This window comes from Antrostomus carolinensis, unplaced genomic scaffold (assembly GCF_000700745.2).
Source record: "Antrostomus carolinensis isolate BGI_N321 unplaced genomic scaffold, ASM70074v2 scaffold22599, whole genome shotgun sequence".
Taxonomy (NCBI): Eukaryota; Metazoa; Chordata; class Aves; order Caprimulgiformes; family Caprimulgidae; genus Antrostomus; species Antrostomus carolinensis.
Genome location: NW_010336723.1, coordinates 20,929 through 48,814, shown reverse-complemented (window position 1 = coordinate 48,814; position 27,886 = coordinate 20,929). Strand labels below are relative to the sequence as shown.

Here is a 27,886-nt window from a genome sequence, read left to right as displayed (position 1 = left end):
CCTTTGCCCAGGCTGCTCCCTCGTGGCCCCTCGTGCGTGGTGATTCACTGACAGCGTCTGGAGCTTGGAGGCTAAGATAGATCATGATGGAAATAAAAGGAGCAACTTTTACAGAGCTTTTATTACCAGCCTGGGAAGTACAATACTGCATAAATAAAAATCATTATGGTTATGACAGCTCTGTAGTCCCTGGAAAATAAATAATACTTTGCACTTACATAGTGCCTTTCATCCAGGAACATCAGAGCTCTTTACTCATATAAATGAAGCCTCACGATGACCATAGTAGGGTGGTAAATGCAGCATCCACCTTATCAGATGAACTTACCAAGTCAGGAGTCAGCACCTTCAGTGGAGAGAGGACAAGACAGCAGCTTTAGTTACACACAGCTCTTCCACTGACCTAAGCTAGGCAAATCATTTAACATCCTTGTCATCTCAGTTGTTTCCAGTAGATGCCACCCATCCCTTCCCCAGGGGTGGCACAGGTTGACTAGCTCAGGATGGGCAGGCACAGCAAGGTGCCCATGAGACAGTTGTTGACTTGCTAAAGCCCCAATAGACCAACCAGCTGTGCCTCATGTTTACTTACTCTAATATCCTCAAAATGCTGCTGAGCATCGTCCTCATACAGACATTTGTGAGGGTGGTCAGACAGTGTCCCAGGTTGCCCAGAGAAGCTGTGGCTGCTCCTCCCTGGAAGTGTTGAAGGCCAGGCTGGATGAGGCTTTGAGCAACCTGGTCTAGTGGAAGGTGTCCCTGCTGCTGGCAGGGGGGTTGGAACTGGATGATCTTTAAGGTCCCTTCCAACCCAAACCATTCTATGATTCTGTGATTTTTACAGCTGGGTTTTAGATACATAAATAAGTACGAAGGAAACAACCCAATGAAAGTGGGTGTTTTAGGTACAGCAGTGTCATATGTGACATGGCTGAATTCCCTGTAGGTGGTGTGTATTGAGATCCACCAATATTTGCCCCATGTGGTTTCTTCCATACAGAAATCTCAGATAACTCCATTCCCTGCTCATTGCACCAGCCCTGAGAGGATACCACAAGTCTATGGATTTCCAGATCTGCTTCGTTGAGGTCTGAGTTGTTGCAAGGATGTTTGGATGGGAACTCTTTCTTTTATCAGGCTCACACTCTGAGCATACAGCTCTGTCTCGCTCTGCCCACTTCCATACCAGTGTCTCCCGTATCTTGGAGCTGATCCTTGCTTTTCCCTCTGTTTTACAGGGTTACCATCCGTTGCCTCATGAAGCTGAAATCGCACACACCAAAAAGCTGTTCAGAAGGAGGAGAAACGACCGGAGGTAGGTGAAACCTCATTAATGTTTTTTTTTTAATCTTCTCCATTGCACATCTCCCCTCCCTCCACCACCATCTCATGGAATTTTCTTTGGATAACACTGCTGTTTAGTAACTACCACTGTTGGGTTAATGCATAAACCTTTATTTGATCAGTAACTTCCTGAAAATGCAGAGTCTGTCCGTCCCCCTGGTTTGTCTTTTAAATCTGGAGTATGTCCTATATTGCTCCAGGAGTATCTTAAGGATCTCTTTTTCTTCTTATACTTATTCTAGCATAGCCAGATCCTCCCACTTGTATTAGAAGAGGCAGCTGGCAAAGTATTGTCTGTAAAAGCTTTTGAGTCCTTGTGACTTGCTTCCTCTCTTTCTACTGAAAAGCAAAATTTGCTGACTTTCAGGGTCACCTGCAAAGTGGGTATGATTGAGAGGGGTTTACAACAAACCTCAGATGCCTGTCTGCACGAATGTGCTAAATAGACAGCTGAGTTCCTCTGGTGATTTCAATCCATTGAATTAATTTAATTGGGTCAATTGGATATTTAATTGTGTAGATAGCATATTTAATTATATGAGGGCATCTAGAGTCCTTCATAGGAATAGTGACTATGGTTAAATGCAAAAATAAGCAGGGAATGAAGGAGTTGGTTGTACATGCAACTTCATTTCTGCCAGCCTGTTCTGCCGTGGCTGAGACGACACAGCTGGGACAATAAAGCTTTACTAAAACCAGGAGTTTACAAGGTTAATCTTATTGAACAGGAGAAAAAGTGGCCAATATTTTCTCCTAGAGTGATCTGACATCTGTGTCTTGAGCTGTGATGCCTCACAGGGGAATTTTTGGCAGAATCCTACAGACACCTGTAGTAGTAGTTGGAGTGTGTCCTCAAATCTCCCCGTCACTTCTCAACTCGTGAACAGCCATGATACAGTTAACTCTGTGCTTGGTTTGGTTGCCTTGAATTTTACCAAGCAAGCAAAAAACAGCTGAAAAGAGTTTGCTCAAGCATCCTAGAAACATTCTTCTGTGGGTAGGGCAGTTTGTCGGCAGCAAACTGTTTTCTCTTCTCTTTGGGGCTTCCTCCTTGTTTCCCGTACGCAATTTAAAATGCAATTTAGTCTTGTGATTTAGGGAAAAAAAAATAAATCTTGTCATAGCTCTATGATCACCATAACATGGTTAAAACCAAGCTGAAATCTGCTTGTGTTTGAAGAGAAATTTGGGTGGGCTTCTTTGCAGCACTGGATTAGGCTCCCCAAGAAATCACATTGGAGGTTGGTGCAACCTGCTCCCATCCTGGCTTACTGAGTGGGTGTTCCTCCTCCATCCAAAGCGTGCATGATGCTGCAGGAGACCTGCAGAGCCATGAGGTCTCCTGCCTGAAGCTGCACTGGACCAGAGCCATGGAACTGCTTGTTGGTTCTTCCCTCTCATCCAAAAAAAACAGCCAATCTGAGGGATCACACCAGACCTATATTTCTGTTTCTTTTTCTTTCTGGTCCCTTCAGATAAACCATCAGCAAACAGAATCATTCAGCCCTCCAGGGCATCCCTGTCTCCTGCACAGATGGCAAGGAGAGATAGCAGAAAACACTGCCTTGGGCTGGGGTTGGAAGATCATAGGATGAGATAAAGCCCAGACCAAGTAGATAATATCCCAGGAGAAGAGACAGAAGCCTTAAAACCCAGGTGATATGGCATCATGCCTGAGGAGACACTGAACTGTTTCAGTCATAAGCAGTCACGTATTAAATAAAATGGAAAGAACAGAGGGGATGCAAGTCCTGCCTGAATCCTGCAGGGACATCTATGATGGTGTCCAAGCTTAGACAGAAAAAAACTAGTTATTTTAATTGCAAAAAGCTACGAAGCACAGGTTGATGGAGTGGAGTGAAACAACAGTCTCTTAAATAATTGTTTAAGCTGAAAAGGCATGGTCCTGTCTGCTAGACATTGTTAGGGGACCTCAGCAGTTCCCCTCTCCCCATGCCACGTGGTTTAATGCTGCGGATTTTCAGGGTCCCCTTGCCTCTGTGGTATGTTTGGGACTAGAAGGGGAGTTTTAATCCTTCTAGTGTGGCTTGAGATGTCCCTAGAGAGCACTCACTCCTTAAAATTGATTTCTAGGAGTAAGTGAGGTTCTCAGAGTGGTTATTTTATGAGAAAAAAATGGCAGAAATAGAGGGGAAAAAAGGGGAAGAAATAAGGAAAAAAAAAAGGAATAGGAAAAATATCCCAGACTGTTTTGGAGCACAAACAGATTACAAAGCTGTTCACACTTTATTGCAATGCTATTATCTTAATGTCCCACACATCATTCTGGGGGTGAAAAGCTTGTTTTGAAGGTGGTGGAGCCACACAGGTGGCCTAAAACTCCCTCAATATGAGATTTTATGGCCAGGAAAACAGTTGGGAGTTATGAGCTTTTTGTTTTAAACCTCACCTGGATACAGAGAGACTCAAACTTGCAGGACTGTGGATGGGGCATTGGAGGCATCAAGGCTTGGGAGAGGCTGAGCAGGGCCTTTGGTGGTGCATGGTTTGGGAGAGGGGTTAGGAAGCAGCTCTGGATGATGGACCCAAGGGAAGAAGAGCTGATTTCTTAGAAAGGGGTTGATAGCAGTCAAGGATGGGAGTAAGGTTGACAGGGAATGGATTTTCAAGAAGGAAAGAGGTTGTCCTGCTCTGTTGGTTAGAAGCAGGTGTGGCCCCGGAGCTCTGGCACAGTTGGGTCTGGTTTTCATCGGGCAACTTTTCCCCTTCTGAAGGTGGTGAGCACTTGGCAGTAAACCACACCCCAGACCCCACAAGCAGTGCCTGTCCGTGGTGTACCAGCTCTTCCTGCCCAGGACCTGCCTTATCCAAGACAGATGACACATCCTAGGTGACCATGGTGGCCATCCTCCTGCCATGTGCAGGAGTCACCGCTCGCATATGGACATCCAGCTTGGGTTGAGGAGTCAACCCCCAGGCTGACCTCTGCACGATGCACAGGTCCATCTGGCGTTGCCTGGTTGTAGCTGATCTTCAGGTTGGCTGGTACTTTATATAGCACAGCTATTATAAAAGAGCTGATAAAACACACTGGTACCCAGAAATCTGATTTTTTTTCCAGCTGGTCTAATAAATTATATCAATTCCCCCCCAGAGTTCATGTGGGTTCCTCTCCCCTCGCTGATGGTGACATTCAGAAGGGGCCATGTCTTGGGATAGATAACGAAGCACCTTTTGTTTCGCATGCGAAACGATGCTGACGTCTGGCCCTGCTATAAATAGCGCCCGTCCCCGCTTCCTTCCCGTCACCTTTCCTCGGGAAATGCTGTCACTGCGTTGTGCGGGAGCACAGCTCACCTACCCTGAGGTCTCTGCTGTGCACCTTTCACTCTCCTGGGGAGAAGCAACCCTATGGGCATGCAACCATAGCTCTCTCCTTGCATCTGCAATATGTTTTTACGTTCCATGAGTCATTTTTCCATGGGACACGTGCTTCACTTGTTGCATCAGATAGATACGAAGAGCGAAATTAGAGGTGTCATTAAAAACAGGCTTTGGCTTTCCCAGTGAAGGACCACTGTGGTTCTGTTGGACACATTTTCAGTAACAGTGATCAACATCAGAGCCACATCTGGTGGAGGGTTTGCTTACACAAGGTGTTGTAAAAGCCTGCAGGAGGTAGTGAGGTCCTTGCTGCAAAGAGTTTATAATCAGAGCAGGAGACCAGGGAGAGGTATTGCCCTCCCCATCTCACCCGGCAGGAATCTCACACCCAGTGTTTTCTCCGTTGGTGTAACTACCACCTCCTGATGAGGGTGATGGAGGACATCACCACTTGATGGGGTCGTTGAAGGAGAGCAACAGAGGCAAGTTTTTTCATAGATGTGCATGTCAGCAAGTGTTAAACAGCAGTGAGGGTTTTATTGTCTCAAACACTAATGTTTGCTGCCACACAAGACCCACCCTACCTAGATATCACCAAAGGCAACTTGGTTTGACCTCCTATAGGCAACCTCTAGGGAAGGGGGACTTTCCCTAGGTGGTGTCAGGACCTCTCCCACCCTTCTCTTCTGCAAGCACTCAAGAGAAAAAAAATACTTTGGGATATGGGGCACAATGGACCCATTTCTCAAACCCTCTCCTCTGACCCTTCCCAACCCAATGCCTCTCTGCGAGTGGAGCAGAAGCTGTGCTAGGATGCAGTCTCCTTAGGCAGGTGGGGCTCTGAATGTAGCCCCTTGTTTTTCAAAAAGTTCCTGAAAAATGCCATTTCTTAAGTATCTATCAAAGCATTGCAGGTGATCTTGGTGCTGTACAGGGTTTCTCCAGTTCCCATGGCATCCTCCTATGATGTGTTTTGGGATGGAGGGTCCAGCTGGCCAAACCCCAGGGCCTGGAGATGTATGCACAGAGGCTTGCACCAGCCTTGTAGGACTGATAAGAAATATTACCCAGTTTAGGTAGGATTTAGAAGGAATATATGGAGTTGCTATAAGTTAAGACAAGTGAGTTTGTACCTACTTCTTAGTCTTCTGGTTAACAGAGTACTGAAATTGTTCTGTGTCACCTAAAGAAGGGGACAGTTTTGATCAGGAGCCAGAAAAGGTTGCTGGGGAAGTCTTAAAAGGTTTGTGCTGTTGTATTCACATTGGTGCAATTACATCTTGTTGGATTCAAAAGTCAAATCAGGCTGAATTCTTTGTCAAAAGGAAATCCTCATGTGTGCATAGATGTTGGCTGGTATCTCATGGGGCTTCTTGTGGTTGGTCTATGGGACAGGAGAGGATTACAAAAGGAAGTGCAGTCCTGTGGCTCAGAGAGAATGGAGTAAAAGCCTTAAGAGATAATCAATCCTCTCTTTCCAAAAGAAATCTGAATTCCTCTTTTCAAGAGAATGGGTGTGGGTCCTCTGTGCTTCCTCTGTGCATGGTTGGTGTGTCTCCAGGCTTTGGGATGACCAGAACCACAAGGGACTGCTCTGTCTGTCCCAGCCAGGGCTGTTGGGGACCATGGCCAGCCTTGAGTAAAGGACCATCACCCTTAACTGTGGTTGAGCTTCATGTCATCTTGTCCTTCTCCTGTTGGATGGAGATTTAAGAGGGGTGTTTCTGCACCCGGGAAATCCATCCTTCATAAAGCCCTTGCATGTGAATAAGGAGCTTGAGCAGAAGACTGCGTAGGTTCTCCTGGCTCATACATGGGAGAGAAGGGGTGGGAGCAAAGAGGCTTGTGTGCTTTCCCCATCTCCCTTCAGCGTGCCCCACATACTTGTGGCTTTTGACAACAGGATTACAGAAATGTCCCCAAGTTTTCTCTTACATTGTCCCAATTTGCTTCCTACAGTTAACTTGGCTTTACACTTAAATGATCAGGAAAAAACAGTCTGGATTTTTTTTTTTTTTTTTAATGTGTATGTGTGTTGTTTTCTGTTTTTAATTAGATTCAGAGCTGGGGGAGGCAGAAATATCCTCCTTCCCTGGAGAACCCCGGGTGGCTGTCAGGGACTGTTTCCTCTTCCTGAAGCAGGAGGGTTGTGTAAGCACCACTGACCCCTCCTGCTCACACCCACGCCAAAAAGAGGGTTAGCTGGGGTGAGTGCATGGGGGTGGGCACCCCTGTCCTGACTTCCTGGTCAGAGTCCACATTGCTGAGGGACGTCTTGGGGCTGATCTCAGCCCATCCAAGTGGCCTCAGTTGGGGTCTTTCACGGAGGTGAGTGTGGTCCTGCACAGGGACAGCCCAAAGGACGGTCACAGCGGGCTCGGGGGCCAGCCAAGGAACGTCCCAGATCCGCTGGCAGCTCTGCTGAGGAGCATAGGCAAGCTGTGATATATTTCTTTTCCCATTATATCTGATTTTACAGACCCTCAGGGACACTCAACCACCTACAGTGATTAGTTCGACTGATTAAGCTGCTTTTCCTCTCGTGGCAAACTCCTTTTGTGAAGGGTTTTCAATAGCCACACTGCTCGGGACATTGTTCCTGTACAATTTCCTTTCAAAACACCATAAAGGGCACACTACCAGTTTACTCTGTCATAAAACATCACAGGAATCAGCTTTGTCCAGCTTGCTCCTTCAAGGGCAAGACCTCATTCAGGGAGAAGCTATGGGGTCGGGTGGGAGTTGCAGGACAGCGTGATGCTGGAGTGAGATGGAGCCATCAGCAAGGGGGGAATTTGAGATGAGATAAGAGGTAAAGCAAAAGTTTTCTGCCTTTTTTTTTTTTTTTTTTTTTGCTGTTTGATAATATGAGGATCCAGGGTCACCCAGGGAACTGAAGGATAAAATAAACTTGAATGCCCAGAGAAGGAAATGCTGGTTCATATATGTTGGCTGGTTCAGCCTTGCCCAGCAGTGGCTGGGAGCGGATGTGGATGCTCTCGAGGTACCCGGGTGTAATTGGTGCAGGGGGAGAAGAACTACTTCTGCTGAAGAAACACACTGCTGTCAACAACAAGCCATTTAATTAAGACTGGAAGAAATCAGATTAAGATCTGCCTTGGTTGCCCCCAAGGGATTAACAGATGTAGGGAGCTGGAGGGGGTTGCAGTGGTACAAGGTCCTTCTTCCCAGTGTTTGAGGTTACTCCCATACCCTCTCATGAGGCCATCGGGTAGGTCCATATGAAAATCTGGTGTTGTTGGGACCTGTTTAGTCCATCAGCTGGTCTTTGGGCAAGGTGGTGATGGAGCAAACCAGAGATGGTATTAGGAGGGGTCAAATAGGAGCCTCTTTGACCTGCAGAGCCATGCTGGCCAGACACGCTGGCATCGCCCAGCCCTGCTGCTCTTCCTTCCAGGCGTCAAGGAGAGACCTCTGCCAGGGATCACGGTGCTGGTACCCTTCTCCTGGGAGGAGGTTGTTGAGAACAATGCCTACACCAGCCTCCTCATTGAAGGAGCAGTCCTTGAATGATCAAAAAGCCACCTCCTGATGACCCACGGGCGTCCGGCTACCGGTGACTCAGCCACGGGTGGAGCTGCTGGGCAGCACTGCAGCTTCTTGTCAAGAGGGACATCTTGGGGCTGAGATCTGGAGGTGGCTTGGGTTCATCAAGACCCCTTTGTACCATGCTCTGGGCTCAGTGAACAGGAACACAACATGGCATGGAGCTGTAATAGTCCAACACCATCCCTTGTACAGTAATCCCAGCCCCAGTACCTTCAGGATGATCAGATAGCTCGGCAGAAGCCATCTGAAGTTCAACCAAGTTTATATCTACTATCAGTCCTGGACTGGCTCATGTAGGAGCCACTTGCCTGCCCCAGCATCATCTCCAGAGCTGCACCCATAGGGTTCTCCCATTAACCAAGCAGTCCATGTGAAACACCAGTAGCAGTAAGGTGGAGCAGTTGGTTGGTAACTAGTTTGTCTTGCCTGTCACCCCTGTCTCATTGTGTGGTGGGGTGAGTAGGGGTTTTTCCACCCAGCTGCTCTTGTTTCTGCCATTGTGATCAGCACTGACCCTTTACCTGCTTGAGGGTATCAGTGAAAATATACCCAGCTGTGAGATCCCCCTGACAAAACACACCGTGAAAGGTGATACTGTATTTACAGCTCCTTTCCCGATGCTAGCAACAACTAAAAGGATTTTGCATTTCATGTGATGGAGGGAAAATGTAACTCTGTAAATATTAGAGTGCTCTGTGGGCTCAAGACTAATGTAAAGAGAAAGATGAACCTTTGTGAGTTCAACAGGACACGCTCCACATGAGGAAGACTTCAGGAGATGTCTATCTCTTACTGTTCCTCCTATCTACTACGTCCTAGTCTACTACTGAGGTGCCTAGCATGCTGCAGAGGATTAAAAGATACTCATCTAAGCAAATTTAATCCTTTCCTTTCATTGTTTTATTTTTTTTAATTATTTTTTTTTTAATGCCAACACACAGTGGCAGGAGAGAGCCTGGTGCATTTCCCAGCTGCAGAGTTGCCACCTCTCTATTGAGAGCGGCTTTGTCATTATATAAAAACTCTACAACACAAGACCTTTTTATTCCCCCCCCCCCTCTTTTTTTTTTATGATCTTGGCTACTGAAGTAACCCCTGTCCTGCAGACTAAATTTAACCTGAACTGCCAAGCTGCCAGTAGACTTTATGGCATCAGGAGGCTTTTGCAGGTTGTTTTTCTCCATCTCTGAAGCTGATTGAAAGACTTTACATACCACCAGCAGAACATTTTACTGTTATGAAACCTCAGCAGAACTGTAATGACCTGCTGGATAAGCTCAGGATCTTATGATGTCACTTCACAGAAAGCAAAATAATTGCTCCAACAAAAAATCCAGGAGAACTTCAGCATGTGCCTGTGGTGGAGGGACATGATTTAATCAGAATTTAGTATTTATTAGGTCTGGTTCCTGTGTGGCAGCAGGGGCTGGGCTGCAGGACAGTGAGTTGCTGACACCAACAGCTCTTCACTCTTTTCCTACTGCTACCTGTTCTTGTGAGCGTTAAAGAACGAGGAACAGGAGCTTGTAGTGGCTCTACAACTAGGAAGAAGGTTAGAAGAGCAACCACTTTTGTGTCCAAGGCCCTGGCAGGGGACATGGGAGACCTCATTTCAGTTCTCACCTTTACCAGAGACTGATGGGATTCACCTCCATGATCACAGCTGCTATTTCAGATGTCCTAGCCTGTCATGAAGTCCATGCAAGGAGGTAGCAGACACTGAACCTTGTGAAACTTGCACCAAAATAGGGTGGGAGCCAGACGACATGCAACAAAGCATCTCGAGTGACACCAGCATCCGAATCCCACCACAGGTGTCGATAACTACGTTGACTATATATGAACTGAGTGCCAGAGTTCCCCAGTGCCCAGAGGAGATGCAGTCAGTGGAGACTGGAGGATGGTTCACCTCAGCATGAAGCAGGCATTGGGCCAGGTGACTCCCTCCCCAGTCTCCACCATCTGTCCTGGTTGAGCTCCCATGGAATTTAGATTCCCACCTCACATTTGGCCTCTGACGTCTTCACACTCTTTTCTGGGTGCAAAACTGGCTGGGTGGCCGGGCCCAAAGTACGGTGCTGAATGGAGAAAAATCCAGTTGGCAGCTGGTCACCAGTGGTGTCCCCAGGGCCAGTACTGGGGTCACTCCTGTTTAACATCTTTGTCCATGATCTGGACGAGGGGATGGAGGGCACCCTGAGTCAGTTTGCAGAGGACACCCAGCTGGGTGGGAGTGTGGATCTGCTGGAGGGTGGGGAGGCTCTGCAGAGGGATCTGGCCAGGCTGGATCCATGGGCCAGGACCAACTGTCTGAGGTTCAACAAGGCCAAGTGCCGGGTCCTGCCCTTGGGTCACAACAACCCCCGGCAGCGCCACAGGCTTGGGGAGGAGTGGGGGGAGAGCTGCTGGGCAGAGAGGGACCTGGGGGTGTTGGGCACCAGCAGCTGAACAGGAGTCAGCAGAGTGGCCAGGTGGCCAAGGAGGCCAAGGGCATCGTGGCCTGGATCAGCACCAGTGTGGCCAGTAGGAGCAGGGAAGTTCTCTTCCCCCTGCACTGGGCACTGGTGAGGCCGCAGCTGGAGTGCTGGGTTCAGTGTTGGAAAGCTTCTCATGAGATCTTCTGGCCCCCACATAAGAAAAATTAGTCTGGCCATCTTATGAGAATGAGTTTCCTTGCTTTATTTCACCTTCCCATGTTGACCAGAACCAAGGAAGTCTGAAAAACAAAGAGCTATGGGAGGAGCTGAGCCAAAACACCTCGTGCCAGAGGAAGCTCTGGGACAGGGATTTGTTTCTAGGCTCTCTTCAGCAAGAACAAAGACTTGAGACTGGGCATCCCATTCTCTCCCATCTCATGGAGGGGAAATTTCTTCTCAGCTAAAGAAAGAATGTTTTCTACCAGGACATTTTCATGCTTGTAGAGAGTGCTGCCTTAGCACTTCTTGAGAAGCTTTGAGAGCAGCAGTCTCCACTTCAGACTGTGCTTGCCAGAAGTATTTCTGGTGTCTGAAGAAAATCTGCTTGTATCTCTCCTGGAAGATGAACGTGGATAGTGAGATCTTTCACCCACATTTAGCTCAACCCCTTGTTGAAGCTCTCTGGCTTCACTGGCCAGCGTGAGCCCTCCTTACCCATCAGCTGGCTAGGTAGACCCTACCTGAGTCTAACAGCCAAGACAGCTCAGCACTGCTAATGAGCAGGAGTTGACACCAGTCACTGGTACCATTTCAGCAGCCTGGGTGAAGTGGGTAGTTGTCTTTTTTCCCCTCAGTTTTTCATAAACAGGTGTTCACAGAGCAAACTGTTGTCATCACAGGTGGAAGGGTTTAGTCCTCAGCCCCTTCAAGGCATTGTCAACTCCTTTTACAACGCCTAACTCATTTTCACTTCCATTAATAACTGGCACCACTTTCCAGAAGGTTTCTTCTAGAAGGGAAGCTGGTGGGTGGATGCCTAGTTGATGAATCTGGCAGGAACTGGCTGAACTGGGGAAGTCTGAGGAGATGGTGGCATCTCAGGACGTGCATGGCAGTAATAATCCTTTTGGCACTTAAATTTCAGACAAAACATGAGCTGACCCAACCCCTGACCTCCACCCTTGGGGTTGGGTGGGATTTGGAGAATTGGTCGATGAGAGCTGCAGGGTCCTCAGCTCTGCCTAAGCTGTGTTGTGTATATATATGTGCTCCCTTGGATTTGGTCCTAAATGTTAAGAGAAAAGAAATACATATGCCTGTGTGTGCCATGGGCACATGAAGTCATGGTTGGGTCAGGAATAGACCCTAAAGCAGTGTGGCTTATAGTCCTTTGTGTGAATTTTAAAGCTTTTTTTAAGCTTGTATTTAAAGGACAATATTACTTTTATTTTGTGTGAAAATCTGCTATTCTGTATTCATTATTATCTAATTCTGAGTTCTCAGACATCATCTTCTTGTCTGTGCTTTCATCTCTTATAAAAAAAAATGAATTTCCCTCTTGTTTTCCCTCCCTGTCTTTCACTCTCTGCTTAAAGATCTATGTATACGCATATATAACCAAGATATATACATATATATCCAAGTTGTCACAGCATTTTCTCTCACAAAATGCTTTTATTGGTGAGACTTTGCCAAAAGAAAACTCCATGCTTGTTCCCACAAGCATCTCCTGGGCAAGTCAAGAGGTTGGGATTGCGCTGGCACGTGTCCTCTTCATGCTGGCTAGTTTTTGTGCTGGAAAGATTGCTAAGAAAAGCCCCCAAAATCACTCAGGAACGTGCCATGTGAAGTTTTTATTTGAAAACTCTTTACAATAAGCTGACAGCCTGTATTCATGCAATTTTCACGCTGTCTTGAAGGGTTGCACTATTTCCTGAGCCGCTCCCATGCCGATCTATTCATGGCCAGCGCTAGGGCTCCTTTCACAAATAAAAATAGTCACAGGAATGGCCCTCACGCTGGATTTTAAGATTGCAAGTTATTTTGGGTGAAGGCGAAGGTGAACATGTTTTATGGCTGACATGAATGTGTCGTTTTTAAGGCTGTGAAATTTTGAAAAAGCCTTAGAAACCCATTCTCAGAGGTCACCAGGACCAACCTCTCCTGCTGGGCGAGTGAATAGAAATGAGTTCATAATTACAGAGTATAGTAGCGACACGTTTGCTTTTTCACCGTTTTAATTGAGGTTTTCAGAAAGGAAGAGAACTTAAAACAATACAGAAATGTCTTTTGTTCTTCCAGGGCCGTTTACTGAAGGCTTTACAGTGAGAGAGGATGTTTATTAAAGAAAGCAACAATATCAAGACGTTATTTTAGTGCCGAAGTGCTGTTCCTACCTGGAACAAAACAAAATGTTTCAGATGGACTGGATACTTGCTGAAAACTAACATCGAGCTAAATGATTTGCAGTGTGTTTACTGAACTCAACAAATGGTGTTGAAGCAGAAGAAAGAGAGGAAGGGAAGGAATTGGAAAGGTTGGAAACCCTTATTTCTTCTCAGTAGGATTTCCAACTCAAATTAATTAGGTTTAACGGCATGTGGGTCTGAACACCTGTAGCAGCATCTGGAAATCAGGTTTTCATCTTCCTCCTTATGCTCTTGTCTTATCCATGCCCTTCTGGGAGCTGGTGGGAGTTCCTGGAGCCACCACGGAGACTCTCTCTGGGGGTGCAGAGGGATTATCCCAAACTCACCAGGGATGTCACAGCCATCCACGCTGAGCAGCGTGCAGAGGAGTTGAGCCAGCGTAATGGTGGCTGTGAAAAGCTGCCATTTGTGGGAGAGCTCTTTGAGCAATAATATATTCTCTTTTTAAGGGCAAAAGTAGGTCTCTGGAGGTGTACTTACCTGCAAGGATAGTACAGCATGGACAAGAAGATGATGTCTGAGAACTCAGAATTAGATAATAATGAATGCAGAATAGCATTTAGTTTTTAAGGACAAAAGTAAGTCTCTGGAGGTGTACTTGCCTGCAGTACTAGCATCTAGCTAAATCACAGTGTTTTCAGAGTGTAACAATACAAAAAACTCTTCTAGGCAGCTGAGAGCACCTAAGCAGAGATGCTGCTAAAATAATAGTCATTGTCCCGCTTAAGATTTAGAAACTTTGAACCAATGGTGAAGGATGGGCCCCGTTTTCAGGAACAACTGCACTAAAAATGCATCTTAGAAGAGAATCATAGAATATCTTGAGTTGGAAAAATCATCGAGTCCAACTGCCCGCTCCTCACAGGACTACCTAAAACTAAACCATATGCCTAAGAAAGCTGTGCCAGCTGAAGCTGAGCATCCCGGCGTACATGATGATGAACTCCTTGTTGGAGTGCTGGTCCTTCACGATGTGATTCTTCAAGGAATAAGTGTTCATATGTATTAAAGTCACGAACAAACAGTCAGCAGTTGCTCCTCCTGCCCGAGCAGAGCTGTCGGTCGCCGATGAGCAGGGCATCAGCCGAGAGGTTGGTTACAGGCAATTTAGAGACAGATCATAGTTTCTTTCGGTTTGATTGTCCGCAACATCACTGGGAGTTATTACACTAAATTAATTCTCAGAACTGCCTGTCCCCAGAGGACAATATTGTCTTGGCGGTTTGTTCCTAAAAGGGCTCAGCTGGGTGATTGCGTTACTGAGGCTTAATGAATTACGGCATGTGAGCTGGGCGGTGGTAATTGCCTGCACGTGCCGCTGGCTGCCTGTGCAGAGCGCCTTATGCTGCAACCCCTCTGCCCAGCTGGGAGATAACTCACCCTCTTTTATGGTTGTCTATCTGGGCAACCTCTTGCAGTTTTTCACCACCTTCACGGTAAAAAATTTCCTTACATCTAGCCTGAATCTCCCTTCTCTTCTCCAAACTGAACAACCCCAGCTCTCTCAGCCTGTCTTCATAGGAGAGGTGTTCCATCCCTCTGACCATTTTTGTGACTTTCCACCCAGGGCACCTTGGTCATCTTGGTTGTATTGGTATTATTTTGGTAGCTGATGATGTGACTTACTTATCTTTAACCAACCTGTTGGGAAAGTCCTCATCACATGGGCAAGCATAGGATCCTGTTGGGTCAGTCAACTGTAGGAAGAGTCACGGGAAAGCAATGCAAGAGCTGTCCCCAGGGAAGACAGACAGAGATGAAACAACACTGCAGTGTTGTCCATCAGTCTCACAGTGTTTTTTGGCTGCTCTCAGCAATCCCTCCTTTCCCTGTGAAGAAACCAAAGCAGAAAGGAGAGAAGGGGCTGTGGTTGGACCTTCCCCCACTACAGACCTTGCAGTGAACCCATGGCCACCAGATCCTCGTATGAGTGAAGCCTGTCACCCAGGAGACTGTCCTTCAAGGCTGCTCTTTTAGTGTCGTGTAGTGCAAAAACACAAGTGTCTACGTGATGCTATTTCAGCCAGCCAGAATTGAGGGAAGGAAATATAGCGACAGGTTCCTCTGCTCTAGGAAACCGATCTGTTATTGAAATGGCTTTCTCTTTGGTGGAGTGTTTCCGGCATGGCTCCTCAGTACTGGAAATGGGTTTATCCATTTACACGTTGTTTTCCAGCACAAGTTCATGGAGGTGTTGTCAGCAGCTGGTTACTGGAGTGAATATAAAGTGAAATAACTTGTTTCTTTCTCCTGCTTTCAATCTGTAAATATAAGCGTGCCATTGCTGGTGATTACTTGGAATGAGCACCGAGGACTTTCTGCTGCCAGATTGTTCTCCAAAGTTATCTGGCAACTGAACTGAGACGTATGGGCAAGCAGAGGTTGATACTTTCAATGGATAAAAAAAACCCCAAAACTTTTATGGCATCTCCTGTGTCACACATGGAGGTCTTCCCATGAGACTTGGCGCATTTGAAGGAGCCCAGCAACACTTCAACAATGTGACTGCACGATTTGGGTGGTGACTTTTAGTTTCTGGCCACAGCAAGTAGCCACCCTCTCTATAGGAGAGCCATTTACCACCTGCTCCTTCTCCCTGCAAGCCCAAGATGGGGATATTAGCCCCAGAGACCAGAGAGGGAACAATGTGCTGAAGCTCTGCAGGGCCTCCTGGCATGGATAGCGGGTGAAGAAGCTGCCAGCTCAAGTTGTTTGGGCTCTTGTTGCAGAAACAATATTTCTGTCTGACCCCAGTTAGCAACTGATGTTTGCAAAATAAAGAAGTCAAGGCACTGGAAATAGTTTCCATTCCCGCTCTTGTCTCAGCCCAAAATATTAGTATTAAAAATATTGCATTATATGCAGCTAATATCTCTGCTGGCACATAAATCACCCAGGGATTTTTCATCTCCATATTAAAAAAAAAAAAAAAAAAAGAAGTTAACTACACTCTTATTTTTGGATATTTGTTAACTGTTTTGTTTCCATTTATTCCCACTAAAGCCGCATCAGTCTGTCTCCAAGGGGCCATCTGTGGGAAAGAGAGTCCCTAGATTGATTCTGAAGGTGCCGGGATCATTAACAGGCATGAAGGTGCTGAGTATCTGCTTTTCCTCTAATAATGTCTTTATTTAGCGTGACAGCCTCCAGGGCACGAGTGGATAACAGGCTTCTTTCTTTCATTTAGACTAACATTGCTCCATCCATTCCCAGCATTGTGCAGATGCTATGGATCATCCCAGTTTCCTGATTAAAGCTGGGAATGCTGGTCCCCAAGCAGCAAGGGCCAACAGCTACATGGTATGGGAGCTGCAGAAGGTGACCCAGCTCTGTGCCTCCCCCTGAGCAGTGTGTGCCCATCCAAACTGATGAGTGGAAACTCATCAAAGAGAAAGTAAATTTTGGGAGTGGATCAGTCCCTGGCACAGTTCAGCACATCCATGGAAGCGTTAAGGATAGCATGAGAGAGGAGACAGGAGTGGGTTCAAGAGGAGATAACTCTTCTTTTGACAGTGGGACAGACTTAGGTAAACATTTGGGAAACTGCTTAGGATTGTCACTAGGTTGCAATAAGTCAATGTTCAGGTTGATCCTAGCTCCCAAAGCTCTACACTGAATGCTTTAGCATCGTTTTTAAATAAATTTATTTAATGTGTTTGATAAAGGCTTCTGGCACACATAAGTCCAAAGCATCTCTGCTCCTTGGGTTGGTGTTTTACCAGATCCCCGTGTCGGAAGTAATTGCTTGCTATTTACTTTGGATCATCTCATATGTCTGGACAGCTGTTAGGAGATCTTGTCAAATCTTGCCTTAGCTTCTACAGGAAAGACAGTTTATTTCTCCACTAGAAAGCGTGATATAAATAGGAGATGGAAAAAACCTAGGATGTCTCCTTGCTGCAGGTCAAAGAGTCACAGAGGTCTAAAGGAAGACAGCTGAACAAAAAGACAGCAGGTGGGGACTCATACGTACTATTTAGGATGTGTCTTGAGGGACAGGACCATGGAGGGATGGTGGTGGGCTGTGTCTGTGCATCTTGGAAAGGGTTTAAAGTTTATATCTTTTGGAGGATTATCAGATCTGGGGATAACTGATGAGCCTTGGTGTATTTTTAAAGGAGGCAGCCTGGAGTCTGGGATATAAGCTCTTTTATTGCAAAGTAGTAAAAGACAAATCTATATTCATTCAAGTCACATTCTTACCAGTAGTCCAGGATCCGTGTGTGTTTGCACTCAGCAGATTTTTGGAAAAGTTTTTGTACTGTGGTCATTTCTTTCAGGTTTAAACTATTTCAACTAAACTGGATTCAGTTCCTTGTCACTGCATTTTCCTATGGTTTTCATGGAGTATTTGTAATCATGTTTACAGTACGCTAAGAATCCAAAAGCATAATTCCAAGTAATGTAGTTGATGAAGAGAACCATTTCCAAGCAATTCCTACATGAAATCACTGCAGTGATTTCTACACCAGTCTGGGCAGTCAGCCTTGAAGTCCGGGGGGTGTCTTCCTAGCTGGTTGCCCGCTCTGTGCAACAAGGGCCTCCATCTGGACATCCCTAATGATTTGTGGGAGATCCAACAAAGCATTTAAAGAGCTGTTTTGGAGCTATCTCGCATGCCATCTGTGCTTGGGATGTCTTTCCCAAGCTGGTATTGCAAAACAGCTACTTAAATTCCTCCTGAAGATTTGTTTCCATGAAGCTTATAAGAAAATAGCTGACTCAAGCAGCCTGTGCGGCCAAGCATTGCAGAATGTGAGGACTTTCATTGGACTTCAGCAGTAGACAGGTTTGCTCTTCAATGCTTTGCTGTGTCTGCTCCAATGGACTTTATGCCCAGTCCTTTCATCCCAGCAGCGCTGTCTGCAGCACAGCCTGCAGAGTGGGTGCTCATCTGCTGCTCCTGTGAATGGGCTGTCCACCACTGTGGTGGGAGAAGTAGTGGACATCAATGGTGTGAAGTGATGCTGCAAGAAGTCACAGGGAGAAATCAGGTCCATTTCTGTGTTTAGAAAAACCAAATCAGTCATCATCCCTTTGCAGAAATGATGAAACACATGCCATGGTGAACCAAGCTTTGCATCAATTCTGCACCCATTTATTGGATGTGTAACTTCTTGGGCACCTTGGGTGTCTCTGTGTGAAGACCATCGATCATAGAATCATCAAATGGCTTGAGTTGGAAGGGACTTTTGAAAGTCATCTAGTCCAACCCTACTGCCCTGAGCAGGGACATCTTCAACTAGATCAGGTTGCTCCAAGCCCCATCCAACCTGGCCTGGAATGTTTTCAGGGATAGGGCTTCTACCGCCTCTCTGGGCAACCTGGACCAGCATTCCACCATCCTCATCGTAAAAATCAAGGCGACCCTATTTGTTTATATTGAGTCTAGTTATGTTGTAAAGGCCAGACAAAATAATCTTTAGCAAAGAAAGACAGACACGATGTCCAGGTCCAAGGGAGGGTTGTCTGCAGTGGCTGCACCCCAAGACCAAGGCAATGATCAGAGGAGTTGTTCCCAGTTAGAGCACTCATCTGAAGGTTTCATAACGCTTTTCCCAGCAGCCAGATGCTGTGAGCCTCATCAAAAACATCTCTGCCCTCACATTGTTGTTTTTTGTTCCCTGTGCTTGTCTTCTGGAGTTCATTGTATGTTTTCAAGGATGTGTATGTGTAAGACCTAAAGCACATGTCATGTCTCAACTATTCAAAGATAATTTTAGATCCTGATCACCACCATTTTGACAGGTAGATTTTCTGTGCCTCCAAAATGCCATGTCCGTCCAGACGCACAGGCTGGTTCTAGTGATCGGGTTAGACTTAGCCCTAGTTAGGCATAAAAGAAGTGTGAATAATTTAATTTTTATTTTCAGGAGTGAACATGACATCTTGTTCCCTTCTCATCTGAGAAAAATGCAAACAAAAATGAAACTGGAGCCAAGTGAAACCAGTTTGAGAGAGAAAGCCAAAGGGAAAACACACAGAAGTCCTGTGTTCTTCATCCTTGGAGCCGGTGGTTCTTACTTTCTGTGGGGTTTTGAGGTTTTTGATGAAATTGTGTAGAACTGTCAAGCTTATTTGAGTGTTTCCCACTCTTAATCACAGCAAGGATAGAAAATGGCCGTGGCTGGTCTGTGATGCTCCCTGCACCAAAGCAATGCTGAGTTATTATGCATGCATGTAGAGCTTCAGAGTGCCTTCCCTTTTGGGGGAAGTCAGGCCTCTAAAATAGAAATTCAGACCCTCATCCTTAATATGCTTTAAACTGGCAAAGGGTAGTTTAGATTAGATATAAGGAAGAAATTCATTGGTGTGACGGTGGTGAGACAGTGTCCCAGGTTGTCCAGAGAAGCTGTGGCTGCTCCTCCCTGGAAGTGTTCTCGGCCAGGCTGGATGAGGCTTTGAGCAACCTGGTCTAGTGGAAGGTGTCCCTGCTGCTGGCAGGGGGGTTGGAACTGGATGAGCTTTAAGGTCCCTTCCAACCCAAACCATTCTCTGATTCTATGAATATTGCTGTTGACCTCTCAGGACAGAATTAGACCTCCAGAACCAGTTTTAGATGCTGTAAAATTCCACCAGTTCCCAACTGCGATCCTTCATGCCCTCTAGTTTGGACCACAGTGTTCCTTAGATGCCCAGAGCCAGTGATGATGGGCATTTTTGACCACGGCAGCACTGCCATGCCCAAACCCCTCCCAGCAGTGCCTGCTTGGGGGTGCCAGTCCAGTTATTTGTGGAGCTGCATCATGCAAGGTGAAGTATCTGGTCTGGCTGGAATAAGCTGAGTTCAGAAAGGCTGGTCCTGGAGAAATGTATTTATTCAGGGGATGTTTCAGAGGACTTTGCTTCTTCCTGCCCTTTCCCTCCTCAGGCTGAGTATCCTGGGCAGCTTGCTAGTACAGCAGGGAAGAACCCAGTTGCTATCCATCTCTTTGAATTTAACTGTCTTTCAGTGCTGGCTCTAAAAGTTTTATTTGTTCCCCACTCTCTCAATGGAAAATTACTGTGGGATTTTCAAAATGAAGGTAGCCCTTCATCCCATAAAGCCAGCCACACCAGTCTTCTGTTGGCAGGCGCAGTCGTTGCTTGCCTTGAGGATGCTCTGCTCCTCCAGCTTTGTGAGGTACCACAATAAAGTGGAATCTGGGGTCCTCATGAGAGTGGAAGGTGCCACAGAGTCCATTTCTGCAGCAAGTCTTAATCTATCCCTTGTAAGAGCAATTGCTGGACAAAGCATCGTGGTAGCAAAGCTGGTCGTGAGATACTCCCTCGACTTAGCATTGTGTTCCTGGGCCTGCTCCTGGTACAGAGAGGAGATCCTGCCTGGGCAAAAGAAAGGATGGAGATAAACTTTCTGTCCACAAAATACAGTGAGGAATGTTTTCATTCACTGTAAGGATGAAGGAGAAATGGAAGGTTTGACCTTGGCTGTGGCACTGCTCTTGATTCTCAGCTTCTTGCCTGAGTGGCTGCAAGTCCACGTTAGCTGCTGGGTGGCCTTGGCCATGGCCACCAGGTATCAGGCTTTGCATGATAGCAGGACAAAACCAGCATCCCTTCCCTGTGAGGAGCTTAGCATGCCCAGGAGGGTTTGTCCCATGGGAGAGTTGCCTGGGATTGAGGACAAGCATGGTGTGCAGCAGGCAGGTTCTTCAAAAGCAAGAGCCAAGATGTCCAGAGCACCCCATTCCTGAACCCACTGATGAGATCTTGGTTTGTTTGGCCATATGAGATGCTCTGCAGCGTGGAGTAAATATCTTGAGTGCCATTCCAGATGTAGCTTCTTACCTCTCAGGATTTGCAGGAATTGCCTAACCACATCTCCGTGCAACCAGCAGGAGAATGTAACCCCGTGTTGTCCTCCGGCTCTCCACATGCCAGACAAATGGTGGGGGCTCTCAGAGGACTTGTCTCGCTTGGGGGGATATGAGCAGGGCTGACAGGACTGAGCAACTGTGTTTTAGACCACAGCTGTCCACGTGTCTGGAGTTATTTTCCCCAGCCTTATGCCTTCTAGCCCCTTCCTTGGGTGCAAACAACGTAGTAAAAACTTGCAGGAATCCCATATTTCTGAGCACGTAGGCTGGTAATCACCGAGACAGCTGAAGCCTTAGATTTGTTTGCGTAGGCTCCTCTGACAGAGCAGACATTTGTCAGATCTAAATTCTGTTGAAAGGTATCTCATTTAGTTAATTAAATAAAAAAAGAAATCAGTGGAGAAACAATAGCAGAAGCGATACCATCCTGTTTGCAGCTTGGTAACCCTGACTGTCTCCTCTTGGTTTTTAGTACTTCTGTAGTTTCTTTGTGACTCTGAATGTCTCTTTAGTTTTCATGTTGACCGATGGCCAAATCCCCAGACCCACTGAAGTCAGGGGGAGTTTTGAGCTGAATCAGAATTTGGCCTTTGAAACAAAAATAGTTATTTAATGTTAAATGGAGTCAAGCGGTAAGAGACTGTTGTACTGTCTAGATACTTCTTCTTGTAGCTGAAGTAGAGTCCCCTGCAAGGCCCCGTGTCCTTACAGTAAAGGATGAGCAGAGAAGGACAGAAGAAGGAATTCCCAGTAGCTGCAGCATTTTTCTGGGGTGATTTCTTCCTTTTCTCAGAGATGTTGCTGTATGATTCAAGCTTCAGCAGTTCCTCCCTTCAGCATCACAAGCTAAACCCCTGAGCTGGGAAATACCTTTGAATTCCTACATGGTCTGGTTCCCTAAACTCAGCAGGTCACCCTGAGCCACCATCATGGCATATACACTTCTGCTCTTGAGGAAGCACAAGGTTGTTTCCATCAACTCAACCCACAGCAAGGACCTGTGATGAGGTGCCCTGGTCCCCATCTTGCCCCTTCCTGGGGCTTTTTCTATGTCCCCAGCAGTTTGGTCATACCTTAGAGCAAGAATGGGACATCCCAACCTCCCCAGTTTTGTGATGCTATGCAGCCAAAAAGATCTGGGCCCTGTTCTCCCTGCTTTGGCTATTCTTCACTGCAGAGTCTTATTTCTTCTTGGCTTTTCGTCTTTGATGGGGTGTTGGGAAGATAAAAGCACACAATGAGTCGTTGCCTGAATGCTGGATGATCGTCTAGACCCCTGCCTGCTGCCAAGTCACAGGCACTGCTTCTTGTTTGCCATTCTCCTTCCTTTGCCTTTTATTTCTGTCAATTTTTATTTTTTTTTTTCCCTAACATGTTTAACTCTGGTGTTTTCTATCCTGTGGTTAGTGACTGCAGAGCTTCAGTTTGTGTTTGCTCTGCCTCTTGCCATGGGGATATTGCCTTTTAGCTGTCCTGTATGGCGATGGAGCTCCTTGTCCTCTCCCTATCCTGTTGCAAAAGCCCCAAACCAAACAATATCTTACACATTCCACATTGGCTTAATTGGCCTTTAATCTTAAACCTTTTTTTTTTTTTCCTTTCATAGAAATGGTTTGGTTTATAATAATATTGTGTCTTTAGGAAAAAAAATGTCCCCGCATGCATTTCTTGCAGGAATTTATGGCAGAGATTAGTTCCCAGCTCGTTTCCAAGCGTTCTGCCTTACCTCTGCTGAAATGAAAGCTGTGTCTGTATACAACTTCAATAATTTCTGTGCAATATTTGCAGCTTAAATACAGTAGCAGCCTGTCTGACTTTATAACCCAAGGCTGAAAGTGCGCCCAAACACTTAAAACTCAGATGTTTGAGAGGAGAGAAGAGCAAAACCACAGAAAGCAAACGTTGAATTGTATCAGCAAAACTCTTGCATGCTTAAGCATGTGAGGGCTCAGCACCAGATAAAGGTTTTAACTAACTTTTATTTTGACATTCCCCTTTTAATAAGCGTTGCTTTTTACAAAGCGGTTTATGTGATTGCATTACTGAGAGGAAACAAAGAAATGCCAGGAAAACTTGATGTGGAGAATCTGTCCTCATAAAATGCTTGTAAGCTCCAGCAAACAGGAAAGCTTCCCCCGTCTCCTTTTTTTTTTTAATTCCTTGCAATTCAACTTGCAAAAAAACCCAACACTGAATGTCTCAGAAAACTGGATCCAGTGGTCTGAGACTAAGCACAAATTCCTTTAACTGCCACCACGAACAAACCTCTTCGTCCTGCGTTTTGCCCAACACGAGCCCTCACTCTTTATGCTTTAAGAGCCAGTTGGCCTCTGGAAAATAAGTTTTACCTCCTGGGGATGCCAAGGAATACAGATTTGATGGGCAGATGGCTTTGGCAGGCAGGGTTGGAGATGAGACTATTTAGCCACTGACCATTGAAACATATTTGTGAATGGCCTCTTCCTTCGTCCAAATGTATTTAGCTGAGCGGTGCAGATGGTGAAAACAGTTACTAATTGCTATGCAACGGGTTTAAAATAAATGCTGCTATTTATCCAAACGGGGGCAGAGGTTTGGGGTAAGGGGTGAGGCTGAGCAGGGGGATTATAATGGCTACAAAACCAATACGGGCACAGAACGATGCGGTCTTCACAGTTGTTTCCCTGTTTTGGGGGACAATTCTGGGGAGGTGTCCCTTGTGAGACTCCTGCACTGCTCCTACCAGCAGCTCCAGTAAGGAGGGGGTTAAAGCATCCCACGTGCTCTCAGAGCCAATGCTAAGTGTTGAAAAGGCAGCAAGAAGTCAGGTTGTTGCCACCATGCTTTGGGCTAAACCTGTGCCATCCCGGGTGAAGGCAGCCATCACTGGGACCATCTCCATCTTCATTACATCGTAGAATCATAGAATCATAGAATTATAGAATCATAGAATCATAGAATGGTTTGGATTGGAAGGGACCTTAAAGCTCATCCAGTTCCAACCCCCCTGCCAGCAGCAGGGACACCTTCCACTAGACCAGGTTGCTCAAAGCCTCATCCAGCCTGGCCGAGAACACTTCCAGGGAGGAGCAGCCACAGCTTCTCTGGACAACCTGTTCCAGTGTCTGACCACCCTCACAGTGAAGAACTTCTTCCTAATATCTCATCTAAACCTCCCCTCTTTCAGTTTAAACCCATTTCCCCTTGTTCTGTCACTCCCTGCCCTTGGCCAAAGTCCCTCCCCAGCCTTCCTGGAGCCCCTTCAGGTACTGGGAGGCCACTAGAAGGTCTCCCCGGAGCCTTCTCTTCTCCAGGCTGAACAGCCCCAACTCTCTCAGCCTGTCCTCACAGCAGAGCTGCTCCAGCCCTCGCATCATCCTGGTGGCCTCCTCTGGACTTGTTCTAGCTGCTCCAGGTCTCTCTTGTGTTGGTGGCTCCAGAACTACACATCCTTAATGATGGCATTCCAGCTCTTCCTTCTCCACTCAGGAGAACCACACTGCAGCCTGTGTGGAAGTCTGAAAGGTCCAAGACTGACAAAACATTTCTTCCATTCAACCACTATTTTTTTGGGGACCTGCTATCTTGGCTACTTGTTATGGCTAACACACAGGGGCTTGCTCACCCCTTCTGAGCCACTGTAGTCTCTCAAGCAAACCATTTGTGGGCAATTCCTCCTCTTTGTGCCTTTTGAATTTCCATGTTATCCGTTTGGAGCTGTATTCACCCAGCTTCTATCCAGAGGTAATGATTCTAGCTCCCCATGCTGCTGGATCCAAGTGTAGTCCTCAGCTTCTTCATCCGTGCATGCATTCTCTCCCATTGTAACAATGATGAGGGACATGAAAGAAGAAAGGCCAAACAAAACCATTTGGTGTGGGCATCTTTTACTCAATAATTTGCTTTTTAGCTTTTTTTTTTCCCCCACACTTAGAAATTCCTGATACAATTTAAATGGTGCACTGCAAAACAATGCAGCAGTATGCCATGTTGGTACAGCAGAGGTGGCAAGGAAGAGGAGCAAGCAATGCTGCAGGTCAGGTGTATCAGGAGCTCCTTAGGTCTTCAGAAGAAAATATCTCCTGATATTTTCTTGCCTTTCCAAGTTCCCACTGCTGAGCTGGGATTAACCAGGTCTTCCTTGGCTTAGTATGGAAGCAACACAGAACACAGAAACTTGGGAGAAATTTTCCTAGGAACCAAAGACATGTTATCTAACTGTTCATTAAAACTTTCAACTGAAATATGCCTGTTACTGAAAGAGATTTGGAGATGTGAGTTGGTCATAGGTTGTGTTAGATGCCAAGAAATTGGCACCCTTTTTGTGGCAAGAAGACCCACAGAACCCACCCACCAAGGGCCAGGCTGTTCAGTGGGATAGAAGATGTGTTGACCAAACAGAACCATGCAGGAAAGGGTGTACTAACAACTCCTTTTGACTTTTCCAGGAGACAGCAGAGACTTCCTAGTGGGAACAAGCCACAGCAACACACGGATCATCAGCAAGGTGGCACCAAACACAACAGGGACCACCAGAAACTCTACCAAGGAGGCCAGGCCCCTCATTCCTCAGGCAGGACGGGCCACCACGGCTACAGCCAGAACCGGAGATGGCACCACAACCAGAAGCACTCGCCCAACGACAAAGAAACACAGAGAACTGCCAAAGAGACTGAGAATTTGAAAATCGAGGACACCTCTGTCTGCACGGTGGAGACACACCGAGGCCCGGAGGCTGTGGAGAAGCAGTCTCAGCAGTATATCCAGGAGTCAGAGACCAAGAGGAAAGACAGTATTCACGAGCGGACTGGGGAAAGACCCAAGATCAATTTGCTTCAGTCTTCCAAAGACAGGCTGCGGAGGAGACTAAAAGAAAAGGTATGATTTCTTAGGGAAACATTGAGTTTCCCTTTTTCCAACTCTCTGTTTGTTGGCGATTCTTCATACAAAGGGTGGGGTAGACTCAAGGGACCTTTCCATGAATGCACCCAATTTATCTTAATCTGACAGTGTCAACACTTCTCTTGAAGTGTCTTCATGCTTCTTCAGGAAGCCTTTTGTTGACACAGTACTAAGGCTCTTAGCTTGACTTCTTGGTTGAGGTTGCTACCAGCTTGAGTTCTCCAAGAAGGACTGGGAACTCTCCCCCTATCCACACAAAGACCCTGGGGGAAGGCTGGTGCACACATGAGCTGCAACGTGGACACTCCTTCCTTGACAGCTGATCTCAGCTGACTGTCCTCCTGGTCTGCAGAGCTCATCCACTTTGCAAAGAGGTCTAAAAAAGGCAGTTTGTCTCTCTGCAATTAAAGAGATAAATCCCAAGCTTTGACTTTTGAGTGCTGAATAGCTGGAGTCAGCTAATTAAAAGTTGATACCCATTTATCTCGGCAATGAATTGGAACGCCCTTATCTCTCTCCCTTCCTACCAACAACCCAACAATAACAAAACTGTTGCATGCAAATGACAGAGGAGAAATCCTTTTTGGAAACAATATTCAGCCTCAGATTTCTGAGGAATTCAGAGATGATATCTCCATTTGTCCCCTGTGAAACTCAGATTCTTTCTCTTGAGATTCTTTTGTCAGACTGGAAAATGCATCCACAGGGGTATATCTCTAATGAGATTTCCAAAATGTGTAGCAAAAATAACCTGCACATATACAATTCCATGGGAGTGCATGTTGGAAATGTATACCTTTGAATGCTTGTGCTTTTACTATTTATGCATGTGGCATGAGGGGGAGGAAGAGATTTTGATAGTTATTTTTATGTTCTTTAAAGCAACGGGAGTAGAGCAGAAACTTTCAGAATATTCATTTTAATGCCCATCCTGGAAATGTATAGTCTTGTAAGAAAGACATCACATAAGCACCCACTTTTGGGTGGGTGTAGACAACACAACTGACCTCCTGATAAGAGTTTTGGACAACTGCAGCTTCCAGTTGGCATTAATGTTGTCCAAAAAATTGTTACAAGTTTGTATTGTATAGCACATTTTAATATTGAACTAGAGGGGGAGAAAGGAGCAGACTAGAGCAAGCAGGATGCATGAATTACACTAGGAGAAAGGGAAAAATGCATAATTAAATGTTAAAAAGAAGCAAGAAATTCTATGGTAATATCATGAAGTCAGAAGTGTAACAGTCAAGTGATGGAAAAGTTAAGAGTTTTTCTAATGCTGGATCATGTGACATCTTTGACCTCAATTTAGATTATTAAATATATATTTTAAAGTAGATATTTTTGTAGTATTGTTATCTGAGCATTTTGCAAACAGTGCACTTGGAAAATAGAGGCAAAAAAATATCCATTACCACCATGTTGCAGACACCTCCAGAAACCTGTCTAAGATGCTGAAGGCAGTCAGGGGTGGTCAGACTTTGGTGTCCTGGCTCAAGAACCTCGAGTACATCTTCTCTCTAAGCCGAGCGGAAGAACTCTCGGATTGAGTGCTGCGTGAAATGGGGAAAGGGAACATTTCTGGGGCAGGACTCATTCACTTGTAGTTTTCAATGCTGATACAAGATCACAGTGCCTCTAAAAGATGCTTTGATTTATCTATGTCTGTTTATATGTCTCCCCAGTCCCCTTCCCCCTTCGCTGTTTGTGGAAGGACAAGGTCTGATATGTCTGTTTTTTCCTTGTGTAACAGACGCCTTGTCTTTCCCTTTTCACGGACCAGGACGAAGTCACGGTGGAAACCACTAACCCTGAAAAGAACAAAATGGACAAATTAATTGAAATCCTCAACAGCATGAGGAACAACAGCAGCGATGTTGACTCCAAACTCACCACCTTCATGGAGGAAGCCCAGAACTCTACCAACTCTGAGGAGATGTTGGGGGAGATTGTCAAGACCATCTATCAGAAAGCGGTGACAGACCGCAGTTTTGCTTCCACAGCAGCCAAGCTCTGTGACAAAATGGCCCTCTTCATGGTGGAAGGAACCAAATTCCGGAGTCTACTCCTCAATATGTTGCAG

General features: G+C 46.1%; 1 protein-coding gene across 1 annotated transcript; it reads left to right on the top strand.

Annotated features, from left to right (window-relative positions):
• Positions 1-83: 83 nt before the first annotated feature.
• Positions 84-27,886, top strand: CTIF (cap binding complex dependent translation initiation factor; the record flags this gene model as incomplete). Its single annotated transcript, XM_010174968.1, has 5 exons — positions 84-137; positions 1,239-1,315; positions 25,350-25,779; positions 26,840-26,845; positions 27,587-27,886. Coding segments are annotated over exons 1-5 (867 nt in total), but the record flags the coding sequence as incomplete, so codon positions are not given.